The sequence below is a fragment of the Tarenaya hassleriana genome, unplaced genomic scaffold (genome assembly GCF_000463585.1).
Source record: "Tarenaya hassleriana unplaced genomic scaffold, ASM46358v1 Cleome11, whole genome shotgun sequence".
NCBI classification, from domain to species: Eukaryota; Viridiplantae; Streptophyta; class Magnoliopsida; order Brassicales; family Cleomaceae; genus Tarenaya; species Tarenaya hassleriana.
In genome coordinates this window covers 2965362-2988834 of record NW_010961290.1, presented here as the reverse complement: position 1 = coordinate 2988834, position 23473 = coordinate 2965362, and the positions used below count along the sequence as shown (strand labels likewise).

Genomic DNA, 23473 nt, shown 5'->3' with positions numbered 1-23473 from the left:
AACTGTCGACCCTGCTGAATTTAGGTGGCTGAATTTTGTACCTGGCTTCTTGTGCCCAGGATCTTTCTGGCATGTGTATTTAGGGAATGTAGGTTTTCGTGTAATCTTGGAGCATCTTATGAACTACTAGCATAAGCTTGTGTTTGAATCTTTGATCTCAATCATGAAATACCTGGCACACTTTTCAGATTTCTTTATTTAACATGTAGATAGATGAGATTATATGGTAGTTAATTTTGTAGTTCAGTAACTCCACTTGTGTTTGTTTTGTAATGAAATTGCTTCTCCTATGCGCTTTGTTGTCAGGCACTGGGCTCACTTAGAGTAGAAAAGTTGGTAATACCTGCAGTTCCAGAACTGACTGAGACATGGACTTCAGGCTTTGGCTTCAAGCCTGTTGTTGAATCGAACAAGAAAAAAATAAAGAATCTAATCTTGATGGTGTTCCCTGGTCTAGACATGCTGGAGAAACCTTTGCTGACACATAATACCACTGCAGAGGCAAATGCGTTCTCTTCCAATGGTACTAATGCTCAGTCTGAAGAAACCTTTTATTAACTGACATTGTACTGTACACAACTTGCACATGTACACGAATGTATACTCTTGGGCATGCTTGCTTTCATGGACTGACTATATCTTGCCTCAGGTAATCTGCCCTTGGTGCCTGAGATTTGCCGACAAGTAGATGCCAAGGCTAATAAACCTGAGGGGATGTGTTCTCCAAATCTTGATCCGGGCTTCCCTGTCCCGGGAGCAGGGGGTAATGCAGACAATGGAAACTGTGGAACTGCTGATATTGAATCCTCTTTGCATTTAGCAGATAGCTGCTCTGGGCTTGAAAAGAATGAAGATTTCAGGGGAAGTAATGAGACAGAATCCAGACCGGATTCATGCAATGGTTGCTGGGAGGAGAAAGGAAGCTTGGGAAAGGTGACAGATAGAGCTTTAGAATCCCATCCCGTACCAGCTGAGAGTTGCATTGGGCACAGAACTGATACACAGTGTGTAATAGGTGAAGAAAGTACATATGAGTCGATTGTGGTTGATGATAGCTCCCATCAGGACAAAACTGATTCTGTAAGGGAAAAAGCCAGTGATGTAGAGATGGGTTCACCAATATCTGATGACTGCTTTGAGGGTAAAACTGAGATGACTAAGGAGGAGGCAGAACCACCGGATATCAAAGAACCGTCTCGATCAGTTTCTGATGATGCAAGCGTGGAAGAGAGAAAGAGAAAGAGCAATGCTTTAGCTTCTGCTTTGCAGACACAAGAGAGAAGTGAATGCCACAATGAGAGTATCCCCTCCCAAACCGAGACCATTGAACGAAAAGTGCATCTTTTCGAGTGCCATATCATCTGAAGATTCTGAAGCAGAAATTTTCAGCTTGAGGGAAACCCCTTTTTTGTGAATATGACGAGGCTAACACATTTTGTCTAAGGCCAAAGTTAAAGCATCTCTTCTTTTGTCGTTTCCAGGTGAAGTGGGATTCTTCAGAAGCCACCAGTTGGAAGAAGAGTTGTTAGACTTGGGACCCTGATTCAGGCGCTAAGTAGACTCTTGTTGGCTGTTTGCTGCCTAATGCAAGTAACTGAATTGATGTAACTGCTGACTAATTTATTACATAATTTTGTAGTACAGCCTTCGTTCATCAAAGTGAAAGAAACTTCAACATCTCCAGTGTGTGTGTGTGATGAGGCAATATAAGATTTGTGAGGAGCTACTCCGATTAACATTATTTCGAAACGAAATTAAACGTAACGATACAAAGGCATCATAAAACAGACTCTTTATCTCTTCTTCTGCCTTTTTTTGTTTTGTTTTTAACATTACTGTCTTTTAGTTCCTCCATGGCTTCTGCGGTGTACGGTACCCTATTATATTTGCTCATAGATAACTAAAGAAACCCATTCACACTCACTGTGAAGGGCCACAAACTCTACCCAAAAGGGGATCGGGAGACGTACTTGCCATATGGCTGAACATCGAGGTCGGTCTCTCTCTCTTGTATCTGCTTCGTGTCTCTCTCGGGTTTAGGGCAAGTCCTTGCGGGTGAGGATGGATAGGGTTTGGTGTTAGGAACTTCATCGTCGACGTTCACACATTTGGCAAATGTTGACAGACCTCGGATTTGCAAAAGTGCAGTGTTCACATGACCAATGGGTTGAGTCATAGTTGGTTCTGGTACTCGAGCTGCTCGCTCTTGAAGAACTGGGTCCCTTGTTCTTCCCGCTTCGGCTGCCCAAGCTCGTTGTCCGATCACACGCACTGTGAGAACCCACGTCCGATAGACCGTTCTCGAGAGCCCGGACCAAGTTCTCGAAATAGTTTCTAGTGACACTGACCAATACATGACGAGCGAAAAAAAATGTTAGTTACACCTTCAAAGGAAAATCGAACTTCTTCAAAGTTTTAAAAGCATTCATACGGTGAAATGATTACCTTGTCAGCCCAGCTAGTTTTGTGCGAAACTCGTTAAAATCTTCTGACGGACCATCGGGTTTAAAGAAGTTTTGAATTTCTTTTTCAGCGCATTGATGAAGTCTTTCAAGGCCAGCCTCAGCTTCGCCTGAATATGAAAACCAACAAAAGAATGAAGAAGATAAATGCAGAAAAAATCATGTGCATAACAAAGTACAAAATCGTGGATATTAACGGAAGTTAATCCTATTCGCTGTTTCCAAAGCCTGGAACTAAATTTTAACTGTGAGACCCTGACAGTTCTAACCAGCAGTAGACATGTCAGCTTCGTACGATAATCTTGCATACGAAACACGAGACACAAAATAAACGGACTTTTTGTAATGACTCAATCTTAATACCAAATACTCTAATGCTTGATATCACAATTAGATCACTGTAGTCGGACTCTATTACAGGTTTCTTACACAAACATTTCTTCCGGTTCAAAGAATGAAATTAACCAGAAAAAAGGTTCAAAATTCAAGTCCATTTTTGACCTTTGCATCCAGACTCCAGAGGTGGTCATATTCATTCATAAAGCAATCAGAATAAAACACAGACGGTAATTTCTTCAGGAATCAGAACCGAGAATTCCAGAATGAAAACTTTAAATAGTGAAACATAATCGTGTACCTTGTAAGTACTCAAAAAACTGTCTCTTTGCGTGCTCGTGCTCAGGTAAGTAAAAACCATAGGCATATGTCCATTTCAGTACTCGTCTGCACTCCACTATCTAACGATTGTAGAGGAAAATAAGTGAGCAATGGTTTATAATCTTCAGAAATGTCAAACAAGCACTAATGCTTACCTGTAACCACGCCTCTATAATGAACTTCAATTGTGATTCAGGCTGACATTGTATGTCACTCAGCTTCTCAATCTAAAAAGTCAACAATAAAAAGCTTCAGCAAACATCAGAGAACAAGGAGCAAAGACATACCAAAAAATTAGAAGTGCCATGACACAATAGTTAACTTACATGCACTGTCTGCATCTGCTTTAGATCTGCCAACGCCTTTTGCCTAGACTGCAGCCAAAAAAAAAAACACTCAATCAATATGGGAAAAGGTGTATGCTTTCAACATGTTCAAAACGCTTGGAAGTGTTTCGAAGCAAAAATCGGTCAAATGAGATCGCGAACATATGGGAGGAAACTAACGTTACTTTTTTCAAGGGTTCATGATCAATCTCAGTATAAACAATTTCTTAGCTACACAAAACTTTAGAACAACTATTTTCTTCAGCAGACCAGAGACATGTTTCCTACATATATTTGTTCTCGTCACTGAAGTGCTACCGCTACCACTCCCACTCCCGTAGAAGATCCAGTACAAGATAATATTTCGTTCACCCAAATTTAAAAAGTGAACAACTAGATGAATGTAGCGGTAAGACATCTCCTAGGTTAAGTAACAAGGCTGCCCACTCAGACAAGTACGTAGCTTGTGCTACATGTGCTTCTCAGCTTGATCGTTCTTAAGAACAATAAATATACCAAATTAGTCACCTCTATCTCCTTCTACAGAGGTCTCACTCAAGGAATAGTCACACGGTACTCTACCACATGACTATCTGAAATCAAAATATGGAAATCAGCGCTTCTGAATTGTATTAACGTATCACTATGCCATCTACTTCCACAGAACATAAAGAAATTTCTATGACATCTCAAGGTATTCGACTGCTAAGACCACATTCGTAAATGCATCTGATTCCATCTTATCTTCCCCTTTTTAAGTCTCTAAGTTAGATTTGAATCAGGAAAAAGGCATAACCTATAGAACACGTACAAAAATCAAATCCACAAAAAATGTACATACCGATTGATTGGTCGCCCATCTTTCATAGTAGTGGGTGTATCTCTCAAGAGAGTTCTTTGCCATCTCTCGGCGTCTTTCAGTTTCATCATACTATACACAGAGAGACAGAGATCACAAAAAATCATAAAAGAAATCCAGACACAAAAATTGATAATTTAGCTATCAACTAGGAGACAAAAGCAATGTACAGTTGTCATACAATTCCCTCTTGCTTTGCTGCTTCATAGCGATTACAGGCATAAAAGCCACCTGTCTTCTCACCATGCTCTGACCATGCACCTAGGCAGAGCCTACAAGAATATAACAACACTCTTTAGAATGAACGAAGTTGAAACTGATTACGTAATGATGTTACACAACCAATTGCATATGAAGATCAAATGAAAAGAAAAACAGATGCAACAAAACTATAAAGAAGATTAAAGCAGTTGAATTTTCCTATCTGTACAAGAGTATCTAACAACAAATATCTTTGTTAATTTACTGATAAGATAATCATAGATAGGAAATTTGAAGAAGCAAGTACGAAAATGGGACATAATACTTCTTTATCTTACATAACAACGTCATATCAGACAATATACAGACTATAATCCATTTTTTGCTAATTTTCTTCAGAATTTTAAATCATAAAGACTCAAATTTAAGTAAATGTCCTATACGGCACAGAGAAGAAAGAACGGAATTTATCAAGTTAGTAAATGCAATCACTTATCAACTTACCAGCAAAACTCAAATTTACATGGTGGTGTGCATGTGATATGCATACAGCCTTGGTTTTTCTCTATTGGCCTTTTACATTTCGGACAAGGCTTGGAATTCGCCAAAATCCTGACAGGTAAAATGGGGATTTATCATGAGTACATAAACTGAAGCACAAAGAATTCTTATGCTGGTAGACGGAACACAAGAAACAGTGATGGATCGACTTCCTTCTACGCACTAAAAGGGAAATGTGTCCCCAACTATGTGGTTCCCCCCAAGTAGTGGGTGGCAAAGTGGTGTGGGTATGCGCAAAAGCGCTCCACAACCACGGTTCGAGCCCCACACTGGGTAATCACCAATACCCAAAAAAAAAAAAAAAAAAAAACTGTGGTTCCCTTGCACAGAAAGGAAAATCTACTATTCTACAGAAACCAAATCAGGCTTTCAAAAGAAAACCTATATTGATTTAGGATCACATCCAATAGATCGGTAGAGAGCATGTAAGCATACAGCGAAGTGAGGATCTAGAATAAAAAAACATACTACATCTGTAACTTTTCCTCTTTCAAAGCTATTTTGTTTCTTCATAACTGGAGCAATTTAAAAACAAAATAAAGCACAAGACAAGCAAATACTTCCTTTCTTCCATCTTGCACTTTATAAGCCAACACAAACACATTAGTCACGTTTAGCTCCTGTCAGAAATTAAATTGTGAAAGAGAAAAGACAGTTCCTAAAAGTACCTAGTCAACTGAGCTAATCAATAGGTGATGGCCAGTTTTACGTTGCTTTCTGCACAAGCATCCATCCCAAAACACTTTTTCTATAAGATTTAAATGCCATGAAAGAAAATGCTCAACGGGCCGACATACCAATTCATATTCTCAGACTCAGCACTATTCTTCAATACCCACTTAGCAACAGTGTCACAGTCTACAGGACGATGGGCTTCTTCAGCACACTGCAAAGTCGATTCAAAGAATAGAAGTCCCACGAAAAATCAAGTTACATAGTATGTTTGGCTCACATTGATTCTGAGCAAACGGAAAAAATGAAATGAATTGAATATAGATGAAAGCGACTTACATTCCAGCAGAAGCTATAAGAACAGTGACAGTTGACATCATAGTTACCACTACCAACAACATAATTTACTGCATAATCACAGCCTGGTGCTGGACACCACTTGGTCTACAAAGAGATAATCAGCATAAGCTTCGTGAAAACGTAATACTAGAGGACAAAGAAAACTTTACAAGTCTTCATATCAGCACCAAGAAAGTTTTCCAATTAATGATGGTCTCCCTACTCTTTTCCATGGAGATTAGAAAATAACTCACTAGACAGTATAGCTGCAAGCAACATAATACATGTATCTACATTCTACAACCATCTATCGATATTTAACTACTCCTCATCAGCCAACATGTAAAAGTTCATATAAAACTTAAACTGAAAAAATTACCTTTCTGCTATCTTCAACATACGATCTGATAAAATAACGGTTATACTTCTTCTTATCTTCATCAGAAACTAAGGCATTGATCATATCTTGACCAATAGCAGCTCCACAGGATGGATCCGGACAACGTAACGTAAGACACCCAGGACCATCATTAATCGCGGTGCTGATATAACCTAAATAAGGAGGAAAGTTAGATTGATAAAGTGATACAGATGCAAAAGCAATTTCAACTAAAGACCAAACTATTCAACGCAAAACCATATTAAAATCTAGTAACTCCATTCTGTGTACAGCTTTTGTTTATGGAGAAAAATAACAAAGGAGAAACAGTAAATTATTCATCTAGCAAAACAACACGATGATCATGATAGGGTAGGGGTCGTCATATACTGCAATATTACATTATGAAGAAAAAAAAGATAAACAGAAGGTAAACAGTACAATATATTCTGACATCATCGAACAAAAATTGCAGAAAATTGAAAGTTAAATTTTGCAATATGGAAGGAAACAGGTCTCAATGCTCTCAACAAACCTTCCCAGCATGTATCACAGAATGGATGGCCACAGGCAGCAGCATGCAATTTGTCACAAAGGAAATCCTCAAAACAAATCCCACATGTACGCTGTCAAAATGAGAACAGAAAAACAAAACAAGAATAAATTCAAAGACAGGATATCTGAAATCCAAAGAACAAAGAAGAGCCTGAAAAACACTCTTTACTTCCTCAGATGAACTCCAATCAAGAATGGCAATAATAATTTAAAATCAGTTACTCACTTCTCCAGCAACTGGGAAATCAACAATTAGTTTTTCCGATAAGCCAACAGCTTCTCGGACTTTTTCCTCATCTGCAAACCATTCATCATGAACTTTGCTGACACACCTGAAATGTTGCCAAAACAAGATTGTCACAAAAACCTATACTAGATATTGGACAAAAAAAAGGCCAAAATATTGATCACAATAAATAATGATCTGCCTGCATGTTTTGCTGGACTCATAAACAAAAAGAATAAAACTAAAAGGAAGCTTCACCTAACATATATCCACATATCTATACTAAATACACACAAAAGAAGGCCGTGATATATGAAAAATAATTTGAAACTTGGGAGTACCAGTTATAGTGGCGAAGAAGGATGACAGATGAAATTCTTGAAATTGATAATACAGTTGCAATCTTTGAGATATCATCTTCCTGACGCTGACGAATATCAGCCTCACTTAGAATTGTATAATTTTGCTACAACAAAAATAAGAAGCAACGCGATCATGATAAGTCGGCTGAGGCTGATACATCAAAAGATACAAAACTTTCACGGCATTAAGAGCTCTCTTTTGATGGAATCGCATGATACAATATGACATGAAATGGAGGAATACCAAGCAAAAGAACAAACTTTTATCCCAAGAACCATCACATACGCTATGAAAAACGTATACAGACAACAGTAAGGAATTATAATAATTGGCCTGCTAAAGGTAGAATAGTCGATCGATTTTATTTAATTGTTCCTGCGAAAACTATAAATTACACCCTGATCGTCTAAAGTCAAGGAAAAGAGACAAGAAACGGAGCAAGATTGCTTCTGCAAATCCTAAAAAGTGAATGTTCTGTAGAATTACAAATTCGATTCCAGGACAGGAGATCACGCAGGTTTATTAACGGAGGAGTAAATGCTACAGAAAATTCAACAAAAAAGGGCAACAAAGACTTTCCCTTTTTGGTGAAAATCATTAACCAAATTTAAAAATTAAAATCTTGTACAAAATTAATCTGTATTTATCATTTTCCAGATTCTGGTAAAAACGTATGAGAATCATCTAAAATGCAGGAAAAACGAAAAAAAAAACCCACAAGAGCACAATCACAAACATCATCTCCAAAACGCAAATTGCATCATCCGAAGCTCCGAAAATCCGATCCTAACGATACGAAACCATGAGAAGGAGAAGGAGAAGGAGAAACCTGGTGGCGACGGAAGATGAGATCATCGGAATCATCAGCGTCATTCTCGATGAACTCGTAGTCGGCAACATCGACGCTGTCGCTGTCGGCGTAATCAGAATCGTTGTCAGCGAAGTCGCTGCCGCTGTAGAAATCTTCGTCGGCGTCCATTTATTATGGATTTGTATCTCTGGTCCTTCGCGACGAAGGAGATTGATGATTCGACGAGGGAAAGGGAAAGGGAAAGGGAAAGGGAGGAAAGAGAAAGATTGAAGGTGGAGTGAGAGAGAGGAAAGGAAATCGGGAAGCGGTGGCAGACATGTAAATTAGATGAAGTTACAGGGTGGAAATGAAACTGCGGTGGCGGTGGAAGTGGAAACAAAAATGAAATGGGCTTCTTCGGCTCTTTTGGGTAGACGAGAAACAAATACGGAGACGTATTCGGCGCGTTAGATATGCGTACGGTAAATTTCTTCCTTCTACGGCAACATCCATCTCATTATTCTTATGGTTTTCCATTATTTTTCGTATTTTATTCCGTTCTTCTAGGGTTTGAAATTCACAGAGTTTTGTTTTTATTCGATTTTTTGTAATTACTCTATCACGATTTAAATGAAATTAATTTAATTTTAAAAAATACAACAATTAATCAGTTTGTAGATCAAATAAATTTGATTCGAACAGATATGATACTATTTGTACATGTAAAGTATATGTATATTTTGGTAGAGGAGAAAATCATATATATGTTATTCAAATCCAATAGATCGAGGTTTTATACCGAGTTATCTGAAAACATTTTAAAAAAACATGCCGATATATTTTAAAGAATATAAAAATGAAATTTCTCCAACAACACAAAAAGTGGGGGTAGGTGGGGGGGGGCTAGAAGACAAAGCCGTCTCAGTTTGAACTTTGTTATGGCAGTGTTGTTCGAATCAAACATGTATATAAAGCTTTTGGTTCTTCAACTCGCAACCTTATTGTGGAAAAGAAAGGCTTCATCAACTGTTATTCATCACAATCACAGACACTATTAACCACTAAAGAATGGATTTAAAAAAAAAGTCATACAGATGGGTCCTTCTCTTGTCTTTAAGTGGTGCTTTTACATTCTTTCTAACCGATAAGTGATGATATCTCATGTATATATAATATAATATATGTATGTAGCTGGAGTTACTGCAAACAAAAGAAGCCCAAGTCATTCCAGATTCAGCAGTAACTACTGTGGTAGATGATGAAGAAGAAGAAGATAACTTTTAGGAGGTTCATAAGTGGAGAATGTGATTTGATTGCTTACTTGATTTTACACAGCAGCGGCAGGCTTTGGGGATAGAAAATCTGAGATCTTGCTCGTGTAGAAATCTGGTTGGATCTTGTTTTCAGGGCTTTGAAGCTTTGAGAGTGTTGTAACACCTTCGATCCACCATTGAAAAACAATAGAAATGTGTTAACTCGAACGGAGTGGAACAAGTTACGAAATCCATGGATTTTTTTTTTTTAAAGAGTAGGTTATACCAGAGAGGACGAGGAGAGTTTTGCAACCGCCGTTCTGTCCGAACAAAATGTCAGTGTCCAATCTATCACCCACCATGCATATCTGTGACTTTTGAATTCCAAATCTGCCCAAAAATACAAATTTATCAGTGATCAGAGAAATATGACAGCATATTTTTCATGACAAGAGATGGAAGTGAAGAAGTATGCTCATTGTCAATCATGTGGTTATTTATTACACTTAAGCTCGAAGAAGCTGCCGATGTACACACCAAGCACATTGTCAATCAGCCAAAATGCATTTGCCATTTGAGGGGACCCGTGTTTCGAAGAATGTATTCTCGAAACAATACTATCCTAAATGGACTCGATTTGACATGAAGAGTGCCAATCAAACACAACAATGATGAGTTAAATAGAAATGGTTCGACATTAAACTGATTCCGGCTTTTCATACTCTCTTTCTTTTGTGTCAAATTGTCAATGAGGCAAATAACAAGCACATGATAGAATAGTAGAGATGTAACTATTACAAACTTATACATCTTCATTGGTTTCAGCCAGAAAAACTAAACCACTTGGACATATAATTCAGGAAAGGGAAAACAGATGAAAGACATCATAAAGGTTGAGAATCAGTAAATCTTACTTGTCTGCTAAATAATCCATCATAAAAGTTGAGGGTTTTCCAGCAACCAGAGGCTCCCGTTGAGTAGATCCAGCAATAGCTCCATTCATGGAACCACCACCTGAGACAGAAGGTGAATGCATGGAGTTGGTTTCCAGATTAAACAGTAACGTCACAAGAGAATATATAAACAAGGGGTGCAAGATATAGGACACAAAATGCTTAAATAGAAATACAGGAATCTCGATTAACTCAATCAAGCAAAGCCAGATGGCACAACTCTTTCCAGTTACACTCCCAACAAGGACTCGGTCCAACACTATGGAGGAAACATAAAACAACATTAAACATTACCCTCATGCACAAATACAAAATGTACACCTAAGTGTCGACAATGAAGCATAAAGAACTAAAGGCCATCAGATTATCTGGTACTCCAACCAGTGTTGGACTTCTGATATGTCATAGGTAAAGACTCTTTACTAAAGATCTGAGTAATATGAACCATTTTCTGTTTAACATCATTGAGTTCGCAAACAGATTTCTATGCAAGAGTCACATTATAGCAAGAACAAAAATTATATTCCATTGTTTTTGCATGGTTTTATCAATACTCGAACTTAAAAGATGAGTCAATAATTTGACCACAATATGAAGAATAGACAAACTTCTGTGAAATAGAAATATAGAAGATGCATACAAGAAGCAGACCTGCCCATTCCTGAGCGTCAGTAAGGTGGGTGACTGCATCTCGGTTTGTAGCAATGAAAAGACACCCAGGGTTTTCACGGATACAGAGTGTTGCATACCTTTCGGCAAAGAGACAATGTCAGATCAGGTAATGCAGTTGGCATTAACAAGGACTTGAAGAGCATTGTTCACTGATAAACAGATCAGGTGATTCAAACTTTCTATTTCAACTTGATACATGGTACAGTTTCATACATATGCTTCGCATCTTCATTGCTAGTATGCATACCATGGGAGAAGGTTGAGGGAAGACTTACTGTATTTTGTAGTAGTTGAAATAACGATCAAATCCAACCACAACAGCTCCTACCTGAAAAGCATAAGTAAATTATGAGCAGTTTCCATCTGAAGAACAAAACTTCCAACTGTCCACACCTTGAAGGGGTGATAACATGTAAATCAATAGTAAGTGAACACTGAGAGACAAATGTAGTAAAAGAAGGACACCGAGGAAGAAAAGCATACATCCTTATCATGCTCCATCAAAAATCCTGGCTTTAGTTCAATCTGCTTTTTACCGTCTTCCTGTATTTGAAGGATATAAGCTGTTCAAAATACTGCAGATTCGTACAAAAACAATGAAAATGAAGAAAAATCGAGCTGAAGAATGTTGCTGCTTAAGTGTACGAATTCTGTGAAAAGAAAATGTCGTACAAAGAGGTTATAAGATTATCACTCCGAGGATGTATCTGAGATAAAACTCGATCACAAATAACAGAAAGGAATCTTTTATTATACAAGTTCCAGCCTCTTTCTTTGCACGGGACTACGAAAATGACAAGACACAAGAAGATACACAAACATCTCAGTACACCCAGAAGCTTATATGAAGCGCCACTAATACATACCGGCCCTCCAATATATTGAATGCCAGCTAGCTCAAGTTCTTTCAAGATGCCATCCTCACCAACCACGTAAACCTGAAGTTAATGCATCAAGAACTTGCCAAGGAAAGGAGAATGTTTGGGGACAGATGTGCAGCAGTAATACAATGCTCATCCATATAACCAGATTTTGACTCGTTGCTGATATCTTTAAATGTGGGATGGCTTACCTTCTTATCTTTTGGAAAATTGATGGACTGCAAGTAGGCAGCTGCAGCAAAAGATGAAGCAAATATCTCTTCCTGAAAAGATATCACTTGAATCAAAAGAAGACATAGAATATCTGCCAAGCAGCTATCTTAGCATGGAATTTGTTACTAACCTCGCTAACAGTAAGGCCGAGAGTCTCAAACTTTTTGCCATATTGTTTCCTTGACTTTGTTGAGTTGTTTGTGACAAAAACCAATCTTTTTCCCTGGAAAGAAAAGATTGTATTTAATTACCACCAAGATAATCCACAAAACTTCCACAATGGCCTGCCAAAATAAGATATCACCATATCCATTTGAACTCATTGAATCGTATCATGAGATTGTGTTCCAACCTTAGCACGGAGCATATCCAGAGTTTCAGGAACTCCCTCGATCAGTTTGTCTCCTTTCCATATCACTCCTACAAAACATGGAAGGAAAGGACAAATGATTCATAACAGCCCCACCCAAAACTTCTCTCCTCGTGAAGGTGTTCTGATCAAGAAGATTTCATCAAATTTACGAAAGCAACCATTTGAATATACATACACACAAGATATACACTGGATAGATAATAAATTCAGGCGTGGACTTTGTTGTAGTTGCATCAAAACAGACATTATCAATTAGGCGTAAAACAAGTTTCCGTATCCAAATTTGGAACGGATTGCCGTCCATTCACAACATCGAACTCCCAGGGTTCCTTTTCCCTTTCATTGATCCTTCTCTACATCCACAAGATTCTTCCAAAACGAAACATTCTAAGAAATAAACCAGCTATGTCTAGGTCACCGTAACAATGTTCTACACAATCGGCGAGTAAACAAACAGTTTCCACGAAATGTCAAGACGACAATCGGCGATGAAACTAACCGTCACAGTCAAAGATGAAAGTCTCGACAGAGTCAATGAGCTCATCGGCGTTCTCCAGCGGCTGCCCCGCCGCTCGGACCGCGACACTGGAGCTCGTCATGCGGAGAGGCTTGCGGTCGCTCTTACATCTGAGGAGAGAGGAACCGAGAAACGGCGAAGATTGGACGCCGGAGAGGCTCCAGACGGCGGAGAAATTGAGCTTCGGCGAGAGACAGAAAGCAGATGAAGAAGAAGAGGAAGAGACTGGTGAAACTGCAGAAGCAACAACTGCTCTGCCAAGCATCCTATCCTCCCTTTTCCGTTTCCGCTTGAAACTTTTCTTTTTCTAAAAACAAATAAATAAATAAATTCGATTCGTTTTATATGCATTCTGTAATTTATTTTATATTTTAATTCTATTATAAATATTTGAGGCCGTTGCGCAAACTTGTGATGTTGCTGACGTGGCGGAATGAGTGGGCGAAATGGAAGATGTAATCCAATGGATTCTTCAAAGCCAAGGAACTTCAATCCAACCATTGACGGTTCCAGTTCCATGCGAATCCAAGGACATTATGATTTTAACATAAATCAAATCCAAATCATAGTCCCTTTTGAACTATTTGGAGTGCTGAACATCTTAGTGATTTCTTATGACGCATGGGAGTCTTACATGCATTTTCTTTTCTTCTTTTTTTTTCACATCCTTTGTTCATATTGTTTTTTATTTTTATATTTTTTATTTATCTTATTCTGATACAGAAAACATGTTCTTTATAGTTTATATCCAGAATCCAAACTGTTCATTACTTAAGTTATTACAAACCAGTGTTCGAGCCGAACCGAATAAGATATAACTATATCCGAACCGAATTCGATATCAAAATCAAACCGTTCTAATTTTTTTAAATCCGAAAAAAATGAAACCGAATAAAAAAATAACCGATAAAACCGATTATTTCTTTGAAACATAAGTTTTTTACCGAAACCAAACCGAAGTTTATATAAAAAACAAATGGTTATAGTTTTTCTATAACCGAAATAACCGAACCCGAATATAACCGAACCGAACCTGAACCGAAATCCAAAATGGGCAAAATTGGTATTTTCTTAAGGAAACAAACAAAAAATTGGGAAACCATCAAAACCAGAATGGGCAAAAAATGTGAAGAGGTGAGGTCACATGGTAAAAATTCTAAATTAATTTGGTACGTCGATAGTCTAATTCATTAACCCTCGTTACCCTCATGGCAGGAGGCTGGCTAATCAGGTAACTTTTTTCGCAGAGACTAAATATAACAAACTTTTTTTTCTCGGTACTACGAAAGGTACTCTCTCTCACCAACCGCCGCTGCCGCCCTCTTTTCCTCCGCTCGACTCACCACCCCAAGCACCACCGCCACCGCTCTTTCTACCTCCCCATCCGCCATCTCCGTCATTGCTCTTTCTACCGCCCCATCCGCCATCTCCGTCACTGCTCTTTCTACCGCCGGAATCGCTTCCCCAACCGCCACCTCCTCCCCAACCGCCTTCGTCCCCTACGCTGCTTTTTTTACCTCCTCCAGTGTCACTTCCCCAACCACCGCCTCCTCCGGTGCCGCTGTTATTATTGCCCCAATCGTCATTCCCATCTTTTGAAGAAGAACCCCATTTCGGAGTATCAAACCCTGAATCCTGCCTTTCGTTGTTCATGTTATCTCTTCTTCCTCGTCCACGACCGCGGCCACCACCGTATGGCCTCGGTGCCCCACTCGGATGCCCGTCTCTGCCACCGCCGCCACTGTTTCTGAAATCACCTCCCCTGCCTGCGAAATTTGGTGGGGATACAAAATGGACAAAGGCCTTAGCCTTTTTTTTACTAACATGACGCCATTACTGGCAGCCATGCAACACCATCCACAAAACACAAAAAGTCTAGAATAGAATGTAGGGAGAAATTACCAGATCTTGAACCAGGTGTAGAAGAATGATCCCTATCAAAAGAGTGACCTTTCCAACCTCCTTCGCTGTGGGAACTACCACCCCAACCACCTCCTGCCGAAGAACCACGTTCGGCCGGGCTTCTCATGGGTACCCTGGCAGCAACAGACCTAATCGACGGTTCATGCATCGGATCATCGATATGCCTCTGGAAATACGCGACAAGCCTGTCGAGGTCTTCAAACATCCTTTTCCTGAACTTAAACCCCTTGGGATATAGGCCTATATACTCATGGTGCGGGTTTGTGCTTCGTATGTAAGTTAGTATAAAGGTGCCTGGATGTTCGTGAGAAATCCCGAAGCTGTAGACTATCCTCGACGGGTTTTCAGCCTTCTCAATCCTTAGAAGTTCATCAACTTCTGTTTTGGTTCCCCTCCGAAATTTCCGATAGTTGAGCATTGCCTTGAGATGAGCCACCAAAGGATCAACATATCGATCCATGACCTAGCCAATTACAAAGACAGTAAAACCTTAAAGTTGTACACAACTTTAAAGCACAGGCAAGTCGCCAAAGACGCAGCAACACTTTTGAAAGCCAAGCACGTTTAAAAAAACCATGCAACTCACTGTTAGAAACATTTGACTATTCTACACAATGAAGAAGAAGAGTCCAAAACATGGCACCAGCAGAGCAACTCACCTCATCCAAATCCTCAAAGGTGTCCTCCCCAATTTTCAACGTCTTCCCGATACGAAGTAGGCTGGTTATGTCCTTGTTCTCCTTCCCACCCTCAGCTATGTCTTTGTGAGCATAAACTCCATCATAAATCTTGAGTGTCAAAGTCAAATAATTGGGTCCACGAGAACTTGGGCGAACGATGCTTTCCCCAAAATCCTTATCAGACAAATACTGCCAGAACATTACCAGAATCAGTAAGAACCAACAACTCATATAAAATGTTATACACACACACTAAACTCCAGATCATTTGCATATCTAAGATAAATTTACAAACGTCATTTGCCACTAAACTCCAGAATCAGTAAGAACCAACGTCATTTGCCTCTATACTAACTAACAAATCCTATGTAAACCTCTCAACACAATTCCAATTGAAAAGTAGAAGTTGAAAATAAGAACACAATGATTAGCCACTACCAAGGTAAAATGCTGACATACCTCCATTGCTTCATCGGCAGTAATATTTTGGAAACGTGGATGAACAATCATCCGAGGCTTGAAGTGCTTCCTCCCCAGCTCCTTTTCTTTCTGAGCTTTTACTTTATCATTCTGGAGACTGCTCTGATCCTCATGGTAATAAGGATCAAAGTTCTGGACATGTTGGTGCCTGTTAATTCTCATTTCACTTTCCTTGCAGACAAGGAAAACCTGATATCTGTTCTTTTGGAGTGATTTGATCTTGCATGTGAGCATGTCACCTTCATGCAGTCTGTCTGACAGCTCAACGATATCCCTCCAGTCATCTGTGTAATCTTCCTTCATAAGCATCCCAGTTAAGCCAGAATCCAATACACATATTGCTCTCCCACCCTGTATCCTCCGAACTGTGGCCTGTACAATTCTTCCCTCAGCTATAGTTTCTTCACTTTCACCCGAAAGCATATAAAATTCTTCATCCGGGCTTGGATCTTTAAAAGGCTTCCTCCAATCCTGGAAACCATTGATCAATTCTCTCATGATATCGTTATAAGTTTCCTTCTTGTTCTCTCGCTTTTTAGTTTCCAGATATTCCTTAAGGTCAACGCTTCTCAATAAGCTAGGCCTATCTCTCACATGCTCTATTGCCATCTCTACTGCATCCTCATCATCATTTGAATCACCTTTTACATCCTCTTCATAAATATCTCTCGCTAGTTCCTGTGCAAGACCATAAGATTCAGGGTGTATTCTTGTGTCATCCAATAAATCAAGAAACTGGCTGCTACTAGCAGCCAGCCCACTTCGACGAATACGCAAGAAGCCAGCTGCATTCACAAAAACCTTTTTACCAAGCCCATGAGATATCAAGTCCTTACGGACAAAAATTGAACCAGCTCTGACAAGAGACCTCTGCAAGGAGGCAGCTTTTCTAGGTCCAAGCCCAGAAATGAACTGCAAAGGAGCAAATAACCATTCATGGCTTGCAGCCAAATTAACGTCGATTCCAACCTGGTTTGTCACATCGACCATAACATTTTCAACCATCCCATACTTCTCGTCTGGTGAAAGGAAATTCTCCAAGGCATGAAGTTTCCAAGACAAGATTTCCCTACCCGGTCCACATAAAGTGGCAACTGTTGCCAATGGGTTCTGAAGATAGCGTCCAAGAGCGACTGCACGTTTCACAATTCCTGACTGCTGAGGTAGCTGTTCCGCAGAGATCCGGGAATTTTCATAGAGCCTGGGAAGAGCTTCGTCGACATACACACAGCTTAACTCGTCCATCTCATGCCCGACATCTCTTGGATTTTCCTCAACCATCTTAAAGATAACCTGATGTAATAAAACAGAAAAGGCTTAATTACAATGCAACAGTAATATAGATCAAATAAATTTGAATCTGGTGCACAAACAGACCAACAAAAGAAGAAACTCGAAAGCTTTTCCCGTCAAATATCAACCAGATAGTGAGGAAACTCCGAGGAGACACCAATTATAACATTTTACTAGAACCATGTGAATATGGTACACCAAATAATTCAACAATAAACTTAAGAGTGTAAGGTAAAAGATCTCTACACGTCCAAAGACTGGAAATCATTAACTTAATAAAAGATTCTTCTCGTGAAATCCAATTTAATTGACAACATATTTATCTAAAAGTAAAATTGGCAGTCACAGAAATTAAAGAATAACTGACTGATGCATGACAGATTAATGAGACCTTCAATAGAACCTCAAAACTGCATCAACTTCACAGCCAATGTTCACAGAATCCTAACTTGTTTCAAGAACACCAACTTTAAACCCATAAGCCAATCTAGAATGAGACATTGGGCCCACTCGTTGTGGTGCAAAAAACACTTACCTCATAAATATCATCCTTCAGACGAGTGCAATTCAAATTGACAGCTCCTAGAGCCACAACATGTGGCTGATGGTCCATCATAAACTTTAAAACACGATCCTGGTCATTCTTTTTACGTTGCTGGTCATTCACGTTTTGAGATCGCAAAGTGAGGGACCCAGCATAAAGCACATCAAGCACCTCTCCAGATGAATCCAGCATCACAAACGTATTTGCTGGTTTTCCAGGACCCCAACAGCATGCCATGACCCGTGGTACAGCATCATCATCTGAGCCAATGTCCATATCCTTCTTTTGATATGGCCCGGCAGACACTTTGTTCCATAAAGCCTGCCCATACTCTGAAAGCAACCAACTCTTTGATCTGCTAGACAACAAGGATCTTGCTTCTTTCTCCATTGAAGGCAAAAGAAAATTGTGAAGTGCATCCTCCAATATCAATTTCCTCTGCTCATTCCAAAGTTGAGCATATTTACTTACACCAACACTCAGATAGTGTTCATTGCAGTCGCTGATTAACCTATTCATGTAATTTTCTGGCAGCTTGAAGGTTACTTGGAGAAGTTTCTCCTCTTCAGCCTTCTGGATGAGAAGCCATTGTGCATCCTGAAACTTGCTCAATGGCTTTTCACGTAACCACTTAACCCCCGAAAACTGATGGAAAGTGTCTATTACCACATTCCCATCTTGAGTAGGACTCGTTGAGATCACTGCATTCTCCATATAAATGCCACGGACATACTTTTTGACCGACGGCTCGCAACTTATCTCAATGGCAGCCTATTAGAAAAGAGAGAAAATGCCATCTCTCAGTATGACGTTAGGGGTATCTCTTCAAAAATTAGATCAAGCGAAAAAAATCCATCCAGAGTGTTACTTATATGAAAACAGTACCATATGCCGAGCACCCTTCAGGACTGCTAGGGGATTTTCAAACATCGCACACACGAAATTTGATGCCATATCCTCTGGTGTTTCTTTTGCATCCTCCAGTTCATCAACCTAAGCAGTTGAGAAATGTTAGTCCAGCACAACAAAAAACCAATAACGAAAACATCACACTAACCAGCTTTTCTAGGGACAATGCTAGCCCAAGTTGTTCAGCACTGTACCCAAACTTGTTTGCAACCTCCCAAAGCCCAGCCTTGCTGCAAATGCTATAAAGTGATTTCCTTTTGGGCCTCTTGTACTGCCCTTCATCAACGTCAATTTCACCAGGAGGAAAATGCAAGTTGAACTTTGAGTCTACATCATCAACTTCTCTTTCAGTTTCAGCAGCCTTAAGAGACTTAATAATTGATTCAAAGAGATGCTGATTTAGATTAAGCCTCGTCTCATCGTATATACGCCTAGACTCTTCTTCAAAACGCTTTGTATAATAACCATGCAGCGCTGCTTTCCTCTTTTGAAGAAGTAACCATTTTCTATCCAAGTCCTGAATCGTCCAGAAGACCTATATATGCATTTCGTTACAGTTTCACCAAGTTTCTCAAGTATAATAATGTTGAATGGCAGTTTTGTTGATAACTATAAAACAGCTTACCTTATGCCATTTGACTTCCGGTTTCTTGTCTGCATTGACATCACCAAAATCAGCACCATCCAATAAGCTCCTGCACTGCTCTTTCCGGTACATAGCTATAAAGGGTATCTAGAAGAACAAGAAAAACCACCACAACAATCAGATAAATTTATATTGTTTAAAAAAAAAGATGTATCTCCAATCAGATAAATCACCACAAAAATCACCTCTAGTTTCTGCACATGATGTAACTCCAAAAATCGTGTGATATCATCCTTGTTTATGGAGACATCCTGCCCCTCAAAAGCATGCAAACCTTGTTGATCCGGACCTTTTAACAAAGTTGAGAGTTGGGCATATATCCAATTGCTCTCTTCCTCAATACTAATTTCGTCTATGGGAGGACTACCAGTGCTTTCTTCAGATATCTGTAAAAAGTTTACCAAAGAGACCACATTATACCTACCTTGAAGAACACCAAATAAAACCAAGGACCAAGAACAAGCAAACAAAAACTGCATCAGATAACCTGCATTCTCTCGGGAATATCAAGTATGCGAATCTCATCATCCTTCTCTGTCATATACTTTTCAGAGAGTACAGTTGGTTCGAATTCATCTTCAAGCCTTCTTTCCATCCTTTCATTAGACGCCAAACCTTTCTTGCGGAGTTTCAATAGTTCTTCAACATCACCGAATATATCAGCAGCTTCCTGCAAAGCTGATGATGAAACTCCTGGCGCCTGCCTAGATTTCTTTCTCACCTTCTTCCGCCTGAAGAACAATTTGATTAGATCGTCTAATCTCAAGACAACTGATTAGAAATAAACAGAAAGAACTATACCTGACAGGAGCACCATGCTCATCGAGTTCATCTTCCTCTACAATGAAGTCTGCCATTTCATCATCGTCCCCGATCTCGATATCTTCTTCCTCTACCAGTTCTTCCTCATCGCCCACATCTTCAAGCGGACCTCCTAGACACAAAAGAGGCATAAGAAAATACAGACAGAGTCCATATAAAAGATCTACAGAAGAAGAACCCAAGAGCATATACCATCGTCATCATCGAATAGCCTGTCTTTAATCTTCTCCTCAGCAGTTCGTCCACCTAGACCACTTCCATCAAATTCATCATCAGATAACCCCATTCCACCTTCAGATTCTCTCCGCGCTTTCTTCAACCGTTTGTACTTCTTCTGTTGTGTTAAAAGAAAGAATCACTAAATATGTTAGTATGGAATGTGTTTCTGTAAGAAAATGCCAAAAGAATGAATCATGAAAAATAGACATATGTACAAGTGCAAGCATGGCCAACCTTTTGGATATTGATGTTGTTATCTTGGAGAAGTAAGTAATCATCTTCATCAAGATCATCATCCCTAGATAAATCATCTCATGGAAAAGATAGATCAGAAAGATAACAGAAAAAGTGCAGCATATCGGTCATTGGCAAATTGAACAATACAACAAAGCAATACAGACCACAGACATATACTTTAACGAAATTAAAATAAAGCTTTATTAAGAATTTCCACCATGACTCCATTTTCATAAAGCATTCCGCAGTCAAAAAAACATGAAATTTGAAAAACAGGAAGAGAATAAAAGACCCACTTTTTTCTTCGTTTCTTCTTTTTCTTCTGCCTCTCCTCATCACTATCTTGCTTCTCTTCTTCTTCTTCTTCTTCTTGTTCTTCCTCTTCTTCATCAACATCATCCACTATGAACCCATCATCCTCATACTCATCCTGACCTATAAAAGAGAAATAGGATTCACATGGCAATGGCACACTATTAGCCAAAAACTCAGAGCAAAAGACCACATAAACCACACCCATGGCCCAAAGCAAAAGATAACAAAATTTATCACCCTAGCCTACGAAATCATAATCTCAGAAACAAGGGGGTGATCTGAAAGGCAACAATCCTAGGTATACATCGAGAATTGCATCCACAAGAGACATTTCAAGGTTTGAATGGAAAAGAAGTGGGTAGAAGAAAAAATCTACAACCAGATAAACATCAACATAATACTACTTAGTTATTAGTTATTACCATAAAATGATAAACTTCTACCCAGACACACAAAACTGATTCATTCACTACTAATTCCTTCAGACCACAAACGTGACTTCCTAATTGTCTCCTTTTCCCAAATTCGGACATTTACGCAACTAAACATGTTTCAACAAATCTAAAAACTCGAACAATTTCAAGATGCTTTTAGGTTTCTCTCAAACGAGTGGAGCTGCAATCACGCTAAATTACAGTGACAGACCCAAAATCAAGAAGAAACAAGAGAAAGGAAAGGGAGGGACCTCTAAAACTAAATAGTGGAACGAAAAACACCCACCCATTCTTACTCGGAATATCTAAAATCAGGCAGCAAAAACTCACCTTCTTCTTCGTCTTCATCCTCATCATCGCCACGGCCCTCAACTGGGTCTCCATGGACAGGCTCTCCCTCCTCGTCCTCAAGCTCAGCATCGTCTGTGCGGAAATCAAACTATCAATCACTCATAGCTTTCAGAATAAAACAAAAACCTTCGAAAATTCAAGGCCCTTTACCCAAGCAAATTAGGGTTTCAGCCGCAAAGCTCTATTTACCTTCATCATCGTAAACAGCGTTCCTCGCCATGCTTCAGCAAACAAATTTGAGGACGACGGACAGAAACAAAAAACCCTAGAAGCTGCAACCGACAACGACACAAGCGATTCCGATTCTGAGAAGGGCGAAGAACGAAAGCCCTCGTGCTTATGGAGAGAGAAACACGGAAAGTATAGAAATTTAGCGAAAGATAAAGATAGGAATCTGGAATCAGTGAAGCGTACCGGAGATGATTGGCCGAAGCGAATGCGAAAAGCCCTAGCGGAGAACTGATACAGAGAAGCCGGTGTCGAAGGATCGAAGTTTTATATTGAGAGACTCATTTTCGCAGAGAGGAAAAAGAAATAAATACAGCAGCTCTTCGGGGGGAAACCATTTGGTGACCGAATAAAATAATTAGGAGAATCAAATAAATATAAATAAATTTGTCTGAATTTTATTAAAACAACTAATCATTATATTGGCAATTTTTTTAATTTGTTTTCATTTACAATAATATTATAACTTGAAAAAAAAAACCAAGTGACGAAATAGAATCAGTTAAATGTTTTTATTCGTGTATCTTAAGACAATAATAAAATAGGATGAGAATAAAATGTTTTGGACAGACCATTAGAGTTACAAACACAATCAAATTAGAAAATACAATCATAGTTTATTATAAAAAAAATCGTCATCAATTGACAAATGGAGGATAAGGAAATGGAATATAGTTATTGTATTTTTTTCTCATCTTATCATATAAAGGTGAAGAATTGCAACGATGAAACTGTTTTGATCGCCTGTTTAATGAGGTTTTAGTGCTACATCCTGTAGTTTTTATTTTGTGTTTTCGGCTAATTTTTTGTTTTTTATTTTTGTATTTTAGTTTTTGGTTTTTGGTTATGTAAATTAAAAAATAGAGTTTTTCAATTTTTAATTATTTTTTTCGTCAAAAATATCTTCCAAATTTTTAAAAAGCTAATTTTCCAAAAATTTATTGTCAATTTTTTTGGTTTTTAAATTTTAAAAACCCTAAAAATCTCTCTGACGTATATATAACTCTTAGTTCGTGTAGTTTAATCTTAACGGCTAAGATTATTTCGACCCAACGGTCATAGATACATCTCATGATCCAATGGTCACGGATGCATTACAAGATCCAACGATCTAGATTGCACCGCTCGTGGTCCCATTAC

General features: G+C 38.9%; 4 protein-coding genes across 6 annotated transcripts in view; 1 reads left to right on the top strand and 3 right to left on the bottom strand.

Annotated features, from left to right (window-relative positions):
• LOC104805694 overlaps window positions 1–1677 on the top strand; it is a 6559-nt gene extending 4882 nt beyond the window's left edge. For both annotated transcript variants that reach the window (XM_010530335.2, XM_019201543.1), the window contains exons 8-9: window positions 307–523; window positions 650–1677. In XM_010530335.2, coding sequence (XP_010528637.1) covers window positions 307–523; window positions 650–1365 — 933 coding nt within the window. In that variant the 3' untranslated portion in view covers window positions 1366–1677. The remainder of the gene's footprint in view (window positions 1–306; window positions 524–649) is intronic.
• A 100-nt stretch (window positions 1678–1777) lies between these two features.
• On the bottom strand, window positions 1778–8735 carry LOC104805693 (probable E3 ubiquitin-protein ligase ARI8). The gene is made up of 15 exons (XM_010530334.2): window positions 8430–8735; window positions 7579–7703; window positions 7238–7343; window positions 6992–7082; window positions 6457–6629; window positions 6078–6182; window positions 5864–5952; window positions 5010–5117; window positions 4486–4576; window positions 4287–4376; window positions 3446–3493; window positions 3275–3346; window positions 3100–3199; window positions 2446–2572; window positions 1778–2343 (listed from the first exon to the last, which is right to left on the bottom strand). The coding sequence occupies exons 1-15, from the start codon at window positions 8577–8579 to the stop codon at window positions 2088–2090; spliced, it is 1731 nt and encodes a 576-aa protein (XP_010528636.1). The 5' UTR covers window positions 8580–8735; the 3' UTR covers window positions 1778–2087.
• A 656-nt stretch (window positions 8736–9391) lies between these two features.
• On the bottom strand, window positions 9392–13573 carry LOC104805692 (phosphoglycolate phosphatase 1B, chloroplastic-like). The gene is made up of 12 exons (XM_010530333.1): window positions 13235–13573; window positions 12715–12782; window positions 12493–12585; window positions 12341–12412; window positions 12135–12206; window positions 11752–11811; window positions 11544–11596; window positions 11248–11345; window positions 10558–10657; window positions 9930–10033; window positions 9712–9827; window positions 9392–9590 (listed from the first exon to the last, which is right to left on the bottom strand). Exons 1-11 carry the CDS (start codon window positions 13515–13517, stop codon window positions 9718–9720), a joined length of 1113 nt encoding a protein of 370 aa, XP_010528635.1. The 5' UTR covers window positions 13518–13573; the 3' UTR covers window positions 9392–9590; window positions 9712–9717.
• A 730-nt stretch (window positions 13574–14303) lies between these two features.
• Window positions 14304–22637, bottom strand: LOC104805690 (transcription elongation factor SPT6 homolog). Of its 2 annotated transcripts, none has more exons than XM_010530332.2 (17): window positions 22520–22637; window positions 22295–22410; window positions 22085–22177; window positions 21302–21440; window positions 21003–21066; window positions 20742–20883; window positions 20529–20661; window positions 20215–20458; window positions 19913–20113; window positions 19707–19814; window positions 19230–19616; window positions 19058–19165; window positions 18164–18943; window positions 16315–17628; window positions 15835–16044; window positions 15155–15638; window positions 14304–15018 (listed from the first exon to the last, which is right to left on the bottom strand). In XM_010530332.2, exons 2-17 carry the CDS (start codon window positions 22323–22325, stop codon window positions 14552–14554), a joined length of 4905 nt encoding a protein of 1634 aa, XP_010528634.1. In that variant the 5' UTR covers window positions 22326–22410; window positions 22520–22637; the 3' UTR covers window positions 14304–14551. The 2 variants fall into 2 exon arrangements, with proteins under 2 accessions (XP_010528634.1, XP_010528633.1); XM_010530331.2 differs by having other exon boundaries at window positions 22295–22377.
• Window positions 22638–23473: the final 836 nt, after the last annotated feature.